Here is a 10,000-nt window from a genome sequence, read left to right as displayed (position 1 = left end):
GGTCTGATGAGACACAGACAGTACTATATTATACACAGTGATAGAGGGTCTGATGAGACATAGACAGTACTATATTATACACAGTGATAGAGGGTCTGATGAGACATAGACAGTACTATATTATAAACAGTGATAGAGGGTCTGATGAGACACAGACAGTACTATATTATACACATCAACACAGTGATAGAGGAGTCTGATGAGACATAGACAGTACTATATTATAAACAGTGATAGAGGGTCTGATGAGACATAGACAGTACTATATTATAAACAGTGATAGAGGGTCTGATGAGACATAGACAGTACTATATTATACACAGTGATAGAGGGTCTGATGAGACATAGACAGTACTATATTATACACATCAACACAGTGATAGAGGGTCTGATGAGACATAGACAGTACTATATTATAAACAGTGATAGAGGGTCTGATGAGACATAGACAGTACTATGTTATACACATCAACACAGTGATAGAGGGGTCTGATGAGACATAGACAGTACTATATTATAAACAGTGATAGAGGGTCTGATGAGACATAGACAGTACTATATTATACACAGTGATAGAGGGTCTGATGAGACATAGACAGTACTATGTTATACACATCAACACAGTGATAGAGGGTCTGATGAGACATAGACAGTACTATATTATACACAGTGATAGAGGGTCTGATGAGACATAGACAGTACTATATTATACACAGTGATAGAGGGGTCTGATGAGACATAGACAGTACTATATTATACACAACAACACAGTGATAGAGGGGTCTGATGAGACATAGACAGTACTATATTATACACATCAACACAGTGATAGAGGGTCTGATGAGACATAGACAGTACTATATTATACACAGTGATAGAGGGTCTGATGAGACATAGACAGTACTATATTATACACAGTGATAGAGGGTCTGATGAGACATAGACAGTACTATATTATACACAGTGATAGAGGGGTCTGATGAGACATAGACAGTACTATATTATACACAGTGATAGAGGGTCTGATGAGACATAGACAGTACTATATTATACACAGTGATAGAGGGTCTGATGAGACATAGACAGTACTATATTATACACAGTGATAGAGGGTCTGATGAGACATAGACAGTACTATATTATACACAGTGATAGAGGGTCTGATGAGACATAGACAGTACTATATTATACACATCAACACAGTGATAGAGGGTCTGATGAGACATAGACAGTACTATATTATACACAGTGATAGAGGGTCTGATGAGACATAGACAGTACTATATTATACACAGTGATAGAGGGTCTGATGAGACATAGACAGTACTATATTATACACAACAACACAGTGATAGAGGGGTCTGATGAGACATAGACAGTACTATATTATACACAGTGATAGAGGGTCTGATGAGACATAGACAGTACTATATTACACACAGTGATAGAGGGTCTGATGTCTGGAGCAGAATTTGTGGAACGGTATCAGGTGTCGATGCCATTTGCTCCGTTCCAGACATTACTCTGAGCCGTCCTCCCCTCAGCAGCCTCCACTGGTGACTCTGTGTATGGTAGGGTGTGTGTGTGGTGTGTGTGTGTGTGTGTGTGTGTGTGTGTGTGTGTGTGTGTGTGTGAGTGTGGGTGTGTGTTTGGATGTGTGTGTGTGTGTGTGTGTGTGTGTGTGTGTGTGTGTGTGTGTGTGTGTGTGTGTGTGTGTGTGTGTGTGTGTGGGTGGGTGTGTGTGTGTGGGTCGGTGTGGGTGTGGGTGTGTGCGTGCGTGCGTGCGTGTGTGTGTGTGCGTGCATCACCTGTCCAGGTTGTGGCTCATGTAGTTGAATCCATCCAGGTATTGTCCAGGTAGAGAGTCGTCTCCCAGCTCCCTCAGGTCCTCAGCTCTCAGGTACTCCCCTCCATCCCCTGTCATAGTGTCCTCACCTGCGGGGAGAGGAGGGAGAGGAGAGGAGTGGGAGAAGTGGAAGCGGGGGGAGATGGGGAGGAGGGGGAGAAGTGGGAGAGGGGGGAGAGGGGGAGAGGGGGAGGAGGGGAAGAAGTGGGAGAGGGGGGAGGGGGAGAAGTGGAAGAGGGGGGAGAGGGGGAGGAGGGGGAGAAGTGGGAGAGGGGGAGAGGGGGAGAGGGGGAGGAGGGGGATAAGTGGAAGAGGGGGAGAGGGGGGATGAGGGGGAGAGGGGGGATGAGGGGGAGGAGGGGGGATGAGTGGGAGGAGGGGAGAAATAAATAGAAAGAGTTAAAAGGGGGAAGTCAGTCATCTCTGGCATCATTGTGAAGTCAGTCATCTCTGGCATCATTGTGAAGTCAGTCATCTCTGGCATCATTGTGAAGTCAGTCATCTCTGGCATCTTTGTGAAGTCAGTCATCTCTGGTATCATTGTGAAGTCAGTCATCTCTGGCATCTTTGTGAAGTCAGTCATCTCTGGCATCATTGCGAAGTCAGTAATCTAGAACACCTAGCTATAGAACCCCCCCAGAATGTATTATAGAAGTGATAATGTTATTCTAGAACACATAGCTATAGAATCCCCCCAGAATGTATTATAGAAGTGATAATGTTATTCTAGAACACATAGCTATAGAATCCCCCCAGAATCTATTTTAGAAGTGATGTTATTCTAGAACACATAGCTATAGAATCCCAGCAGAATGTATTTTAGAAGTGATAATGTTATTCTAGAATACATAGCTATAGAATACCCCCAGAATGTATTATAGAAGTGATAATGTTATTCTAAAACACATAGCTATAGAATCCCCCCAGAATGTATTATAGAAGTGATGTTATTCTAGAACACATAGCTATAGAATCCCCCCAGAATGTATTATAGATGTCACACCCTGGTCAAAGTATTATTGTGTTTATCTTTATTTATTTGGTCAGGCCAGGGTGTGGCATGGGTTTTTGTATGTGGTGTGTATGTATGGGGATTGTAGCTAGTGGGGTGTTCTAGCTAAGTCTATGGCTGTCTGAAGTGGTTCTCAATCAGAGGCAGGTGTTTATCGTTGTCTCTGATTGGGAACCATATTTAGGCAGCCATATTCTTTGAGTTTGTCGTGGGTGATTGTCCTTAGTGTCCTGATGTCATTGTTCTTTGTTAGGTTACACAAGTATAGGCTGTTTCGGTTTTCGTTAAGTTTATTGTTTTGGTAGTGTTTGTGTTTAGTGTGTTACTTCATTAAACATGGATTGCAATAGACACGCCGCATTTTGGTCCGACTCTCCTTCTCACCAAGAAAACCGTTACAGAATCACCCACCACCAACGGACCAAGCAGCGTGTCAACAGGCAGGAACAGCCCAAAGTGGAGTACAGTATGGACTATACTTCTTGGGAGGAGATAGACAGGTGGGCGGTCGACCCAGGGAGAGTGCCGGAGCCCGCCTGGGATTCGATGGAGCAGTGCGCGGAAGGATATAGGAGAATGGAGTTTGCGAAGCAAGCAAGGCGGCGCGGACGGAGGCCCCATAGTCAGCCCCAAAAATTTCTTGGGGGGGGGCTCAGGGAGAGTGTGGCAGAGTCAGGAGCCAGACCTGAGCCAACTCTCCCTGTTTATCGTGAGGAGCCAAGGAGGAGACCAGAGCCGGTGTTGGAGGTGAGCGAAACAGAGACTGTGAAGGAGTTAATGGGGAAATTGGAGGAGAGAGAAATGAGGGAGTTGCTGTGTTGGTGTTTTAAACATGGAATTCGCCCGACGGAGCGTGTCGGGGATTTGATGGCACCTGGGTCAGCGCTCCATACTCGTCCTGAGGTGCGTGTTAGTCGGCTGGTGAAGATGGTGCCAGTCTCACGTACCAGGCGTCCTGTGCACCTCCCTAGCCTTGCACGTCCTGTGCCAGCACCGCTCTCAAGATCTCCAGTACGCCTTCACGGTCTAACCCATCCTGTGCCACCTCCACACCCCAGCCCTCCGGTAGCAGCTCCCCGCACCAGGCTTCCTGTGCGTGTCCTCGGCCCAGTACCACCAGTGCCAGCACCACGCATCAGGCCTACAGTGCGCCTCGCCTGTCCAGCGCTGTCGGAGCCCTCCTCCTCTCCAGCGCTGTCGGAGTCTCCCGCCTGTTTAGCGCTGTTAGAGCATTCCTTCTCTACAGCGCTGCCGGAGTCTCCCGCCTGTTCAGAACTGCCAGTTAGCATAGAGCTGCCAGTTAGCATAGAGCTGCCAGTTAGCATAGAGCTGCCAGTTAGCATAGAGCTGCCAGTTAGCATAGAGCTGCCAGTCTGCAAGGAGCTGCCAGTCTGCAAGGAGCTGCCAGTCTGCAAGGAGCTGCCAGTCTGCAAGGAGCTGCCAGTCTGCAAGGAGCCGCCAGAGCTGCCTGTCTGCAGGATGCCGCCAAAGCTGCCAGTCTGCAAGGAGCCGCCAGAGCTGCCAGTCTGCAAGGAGCCGCCAGAGCTGCCAGTCAGTATGGAGCAGCCAGGGCCGCCAGTCAGCATGGAGCAGCCAGGGCCGCCAGTCAGCATGGAGCAGCCAGGGCCGCCAGTCAGCATGGAGCAGCCAGGGCCGCCAGTCAGCATGGAGCAGCCAGGGCCGCCAGTCAGCATGGAGCAGCCAGTCAGCATGGAGCAGCCAGTCAGCATGGAGCAGCCAGAGCAGCCAGTCAGCATGGAGCAGCCAGAGCAGCCAGTCAGCATGGAGCAGCCAGAGCTGCCAGTCAGCATGGAGCAGCCAGTCAGCATGGAGCAGCCAGAGCTGCCAGTCAGCATGGAGCAGCCAGTCAGCATGGAGCAGCCAGAGCTGCCAGTCAGCATGGAGCAGCCAGTCAGCATGGAGCAGCCAGAGCTGCCAGTCATCATGGAGCAGCCAGTCAGCATGGAGCAGCCAGAGCTGCCAGTCGACCAGACTCTTCCAGATCTGCCAGTCGACCAGACTCTTCCAGATCTGCCAGTCGACCAGACTCTTCCAGATCTGCCAGTCGACCAGACTCTTCCAGATCTGCCAGTCGACCAGACTCTTCCAGATCTGCCAGTCGGCCAGACTCTTCCAGATCTGCCAGTCGACCAGACTCTTCCAGATCTGCCAGTCTGCCAGGATCTGCCAGTCAGCCAGGATCTGCCGAAACCGCCAGCCAGCCAGGATCTGGTAGATTCATCAACCTGCCTGAGCTTCCTTTCACTCCTGAGCTTCCTCTCACTCCTGAGCTTCCCCTCAGTCCCGAGCTGCCTCAGTCCCGAGCTGCCCCTCAGTCCCGATCTGCTCCTCAGTCCAGTGGGGTTCTGGGTGAGGACTACTAGGCCATGGTCGGCGGCGAGGGTGGACTATCCAGGGACGCAAGGAGAAGGGACTAAGACATTGATTGAGTGGGGTCCACGTCCCGCGCCGGAGCCGCCACCATGGACAGACGCCCACCCGGACCCTCCCTATGGTTATGAGGTGCGTTCGGGAGTCCGCACCTTAGGGGGGGGGTTCTGTCACACCCTGGTCAAAGTATTATTGTGTTTATCTTTATTTATTTGGTCAGGCCAGGGTGTGGCATGGGTTTTTGTATGTGGTGTGTATGTATGGGGATTGTAGCTAGTGGGGTGTTCTAGCTAAGTCTATGGCTGTCTGAAGTGGTTCTCAATCAGAGGCAGGTGTTTATCGTTGTCTCTGATTGGGAACCATATTTAGGCAGCCATATTCTTTGAGTTTGTCGTGGGTGATTGTCCTTAGTGTCCTGATGTCATTGTTCTTTGTTAGGTTACACAAGTATAGGCTGTTTCGGTTTTCGTTAAGTTTATTGTTTTGGTAGTGTTTGTGTTTAGTGTGTTACTTCATTAAACATGGATTGCAATAGACACGCCGCATTTTGGTCCGACTCTCCTTCTCACCAAGAAAACCGTTACAATAGAAGTGATGTTATTCTAGAACACATAGCTATAGAATCCCCCCAGAATGTATTATAGAAGTGATGTTATTCTAGAACACATAGCTATAGAATCCCCCAGAATGTATTATAGAAGTGATGTTATTCTAGAACACATAGCTATAGAATCCCCCAGAATGTATTATAGAAGTGATGTTATTCTAGAACACATAGCTATAGAATCCCCCCAGAATATATTATAGAAGTGATGTTATTCTAGAACACATAGCTATAGAATCCCCCCAGAATGTATCATAGAAGTGATGTTATTCTAGAACACATAGCTATAGAATCCCCCCAGAATGTATTATAGAAGTGAAAATGTTATTCTAGAACACATAGCTATAGAATCCCCCCAGAATGTATTATAGAAGTGATAATGTTATTCTAGAACACATAGCTATAGAATCCCCCCAGAATGTATTATAGAAATGATAATGTTATTCTAGAACACATAGCTATAGAATCCCCCCAGAATGTATTATAAAAGTGATAATGTTATTCTAGAACACATAGCTATAGAATCCCCCCAGAATGTATTATAGAAGTGATAATGTTATTCTAGAACACATAGCTATAGAATCCCCCCAGAATGTATTATAAAAATGATAATGTTATTCTAGAACACATAGCTATAGAATCCCCCCAGAATGTATTATAGATGTGATAATGTTATTCTAGAACACATAGCTATAGAATCCCCACAGAATGTATCATAGTAGTGATCATGTTATTCTAGAACACATAGCTATAGAATCCCCCCCAGAATGTATTATAGAAGTGATGTTATTCTAGAACACATAGCTATAGAATCCCCCCAGAATGTATTATAGAAGTGATGTTATTCTAGAACACATAGCTATAGAATCCCCCCAGAATGTATTATAGAAGTGATAATGTTATTCTAGAACACATAGCTATAGAATCCCCCCAGAATGTATTATAGAAATGATAATGTTATTCTAGAACACATAGCTATAGAATCCCCCCAGAATGTATTATAAAAGTGATAATGTTATTCTAGAACACATAGCTATAGAATCCCCCCAGAATGTATTATAGAAGTGATAATGTTATTCTAGAACACATAGCTATAGAATCCCCCCAGAATGTATTATAAAAATGATAATGTTATTCTAGAACACATAGCTATAGAATCCCCCCAGAATGTATTATAGATGTGATAATGTTATTCTAGAACACATAGCTATAGAATCCCCACAGAATGTATCATAGTAGTGATCATGTTATTCTAGAACACATAGCTATAGAATCCCCCCCAGAATGTATTATAGAAGTGATAATGTTATTCTAGAACACATAGCTATAGAATCCCCCCAGAATGTATTATAGATGTGATAATGTTATTCTAGAACACATAGCTATAGAATCCCCCCCAGAATGTATTATAGAAGTGATAATGTTATTCTAGAACACATAGCTATAGAATCCCCCCCAGAATGTATTATAGAAGTGATGTTATTCTAGAACACATAGCCATAGAATACCCCCAGAATGTATTATAGAAGTGATAATGTTATTCTAGAACACATAGCTATAGAATCCCCCCCAGAATGTATTATAGAAGTGATCATTTTATTTTAAAACATATAGCTATAGTGTTCTCCTCTAAAAAGTGTGTTTGTCTGTAAAGTCTCTTGTCTGTCTCAATCACAGTATTTATTTATATATTATCTCTGTTAGTGTTCCCGACTTGTCACGACTTCCACCGAAGTCGGTGCCTCTCCTTGTTCGGGCGGCGTCCGGCGGTCGACGTCACCGGCCTTCTGGCCGCCGCCGATCCGCTTTTTCGTTTTCCATTTGTTTTGTCTTTTGTCTTTGCCTTTACACACCTGGTTTCACTCACCCAATGACTTGTTTATTATTTAACCCTCTGTTCCCCCGTGTTTTGTTTATGAGTGATTGTTCTTTGTACATCGGGTCTGTTTTTGTTGTGGGCTCGCTATATTGCTTTGTATTTTGTATACTTTGAGTAAAGTACGTTGATTACTCATATCTGCTGTCCTGCGCCTGACTCTCTACACCAACTACAAACTGGACCGTTTGTCGCGCCCTGATCTTAGATATCTCTGTTTTCTATATATTTTGGTTGGGTCAGGGACTGACGAGGGTGGGTACGCTAATTGTTGTATTGTCTAGGGCTTTTTAAATGTCTAGGGTTTTTAAATGTCTAGGGTTTTTAAATGTCTAGGGTTTTTAAATGTCTAGGGTTTTTAAATGTCTAGGGTTTTAAATGTCTAGGGTTTTTAAATGTTTAGGTTTTTGTATGTCTAGGTTTTTGTATGTCTAGGGTTTTGTATGTCTAGGTTTTTGTATGTCTAGGGTTTTGTATGTCTAGGATTTTGTATGTCTAGGGTTTTGTATGTCTAGGGTTTTTAAATGTCTAGGGTTTTGTATGTCTAGGTTTTGTATGTCTAGGTTTTTGTATGTCTAGGTTTTTGTATGTCTAGGTTTTTAAATGTCTCGGGTTTTTAAATGTCTAGGGTTTTTAAATGTCTAGGGTTTTTAAATGTCTAGGGTTTTTAAATGTCTAGGGTTTTAAATGTCTAGGGTTTTTAAATGTCTAGGTTTTTGTATGTCTAGGTTTTTGTATGTCTAGGGTTTTGTATGTCTAGGATTTTGTATGTCTAGGGTTTTGTATGTCTAGGGTTTTTAAATGTCTAGGGTTTTGTATGTCTAGGTTTTTGTATGTCTAGGGTTTTTAAATGTCTAGGGTTTTGTATGTCTAGGGTTTTGTATGTCTAGGTTTTTGTATGTCTAGGGTTTTGTATGTCTAGGGTTTTGTATGTCTAGGGTTTTGTATGTCTAGGGTTTTTAAATGTCTAGGGTTTTGTATGTCTAGGTTTTTGTATGTCTAGGGTTTTTAAATGTCTAGGGTTTTTAAATGTCTAGGTTTTGTATGTCTAGGTTTTTGTATGTCTAGGTTTTTGTATGTCTAGGTTTTTGTATGTCTAGGTTTTGTATGTCTAGGTTTTTAAATGTCTCGGGTTTTTGTATGTCTGGGTTTTTGTATGTCTAGGTTTTTGTATGTATAGGTTTTTGTATGTCTAGGTTTTTGTATGTCTAGGTTTTTGTATGTCTAGGTTTTTGTATGTCTAGGTTTTTGTATGTCTAGGTTTTTGTATGTCTAGGTTTTTGTATGTCTAGGTTTTTGTATGTCTAGGGTTTTGTATGTCTAGGGTTTTGTATGTCTAGGGTTTTGTATGTCTAGGGTTTTGTATGTCTAGGATTTTGTATGTCTAGGTTTTTGTATGTCTAGGATTTTGTATGTCTAGGATTTTGTATGTCTAGGGTTTTGTATGTCTAGGTTTTTGTATGTCTAGGTTTTTGTATGTCTAGGGTTTTGTATGTCTAGGGTTTTGTATGTCTAGGGTTTTGTATGTCTAGGGTTTTGTATGTCTAGGGTTTTGTATGTCTAGGGTTTTGTATGTCTAGGGTTTTGTATGTCTAGGGTTTTGTATGTCTAGGGTTTTGTATGTCTAGGGTTTTGTATGTCTAGGGTTTTGTATGTCTAGGGTTTTGTATGTCTAGGGTTTTGTATGTCTAGGGTTTTGTATGTCTAGGTTTTTTTTAATGTCTATGTTGGCCTGATATGGTTCCCAATCAGAGATAGCTGTTTATCGTTGTCTCTGATTGGGGATCATATTTAGGTAGCCATTTCCCATTTGTGTTTGTGGCATCTTGTCTGTGTGTAGTTGCCTGTCAGCACTATAGTGTATAGCTTCACGTTTCGTTTTGTTATTTTGTTAGTTTGTTCAGTGTTTCATTCTTTAAATAAATAAGAATGTACACATACCACGCTGCGCCTTGGTCTCCTCCAACCGACGAGTGTGACACCTTTACACCTCTAAAAAGTGTGTTGTCTGTAAAGCCTCTTGTCTGTCTCAACCACAGTATTTATTTATATATTATCTCTGTTAGTGTCCTCCTCTAAAAAGTGTGTTTTCTGTAAAGTATCTTGTCTGTCTCAACCACAGTATTTATTTATATATTATCTATGTTAGTGTCCTCCTCTAAAAAGTGTGTTTGTCTGTAAAGTCTCTTGTCTGCCTCATCCACAGTATTTATTTATATATTATCTCTGTTAGTGTCCTCCTCTAAAAAGTGTGTTTTCTGTAAAGTATCT

General features: G+C 43.4%; 1 protein-coding gene across 18 annotated transcripts in view; it reads right to left on the bottom strand.

Annotated features, from left to right (window-relative positions):
* LOC110515949 (uncharacterized) overlaps positions 1-10,000 on the bottom strand; it is a 234,461-nt gene that overhangs the window by 86,985 nt on the left and 137,476 nt on the right. For all 18 annotated transcript variants that reach the window (XM_090188230.1, XM_090188245.1, XM_090188231.1 and 15 more), the window contains one exon: positions 1,809-1,935. In XM_090188230.1, coding sequence (XP_090044356.1) covers positions 1,809-1,935 — 127 coding nt within the window. The remainder of the gene's footprint in view (positions 1-1,808; positions 1,936-10,000) is intronic.

Source organism: Oncorhynchus mykiss, chromosome 10, assembly GCF_057628025.1.
Source record: "Oncorhynchus mykiss isolate SJ-2025 chromosome 10, ASM5762802v1, whole genome shotgun sequence".
Classification (NCBI taxonomy): domain Eukaryota; kingdom Metazoa; phylum Chordata; class Actinopteri; order Salmoniformes; family Salmonidae; genus Oncorhynchus; species Oncorhynchus mykiss.
The sequence above is the reverse complement of the archived record's forward strand: the minus strand, read 5'-3'. Positions and strand labels throughout refer to the sequence as shown.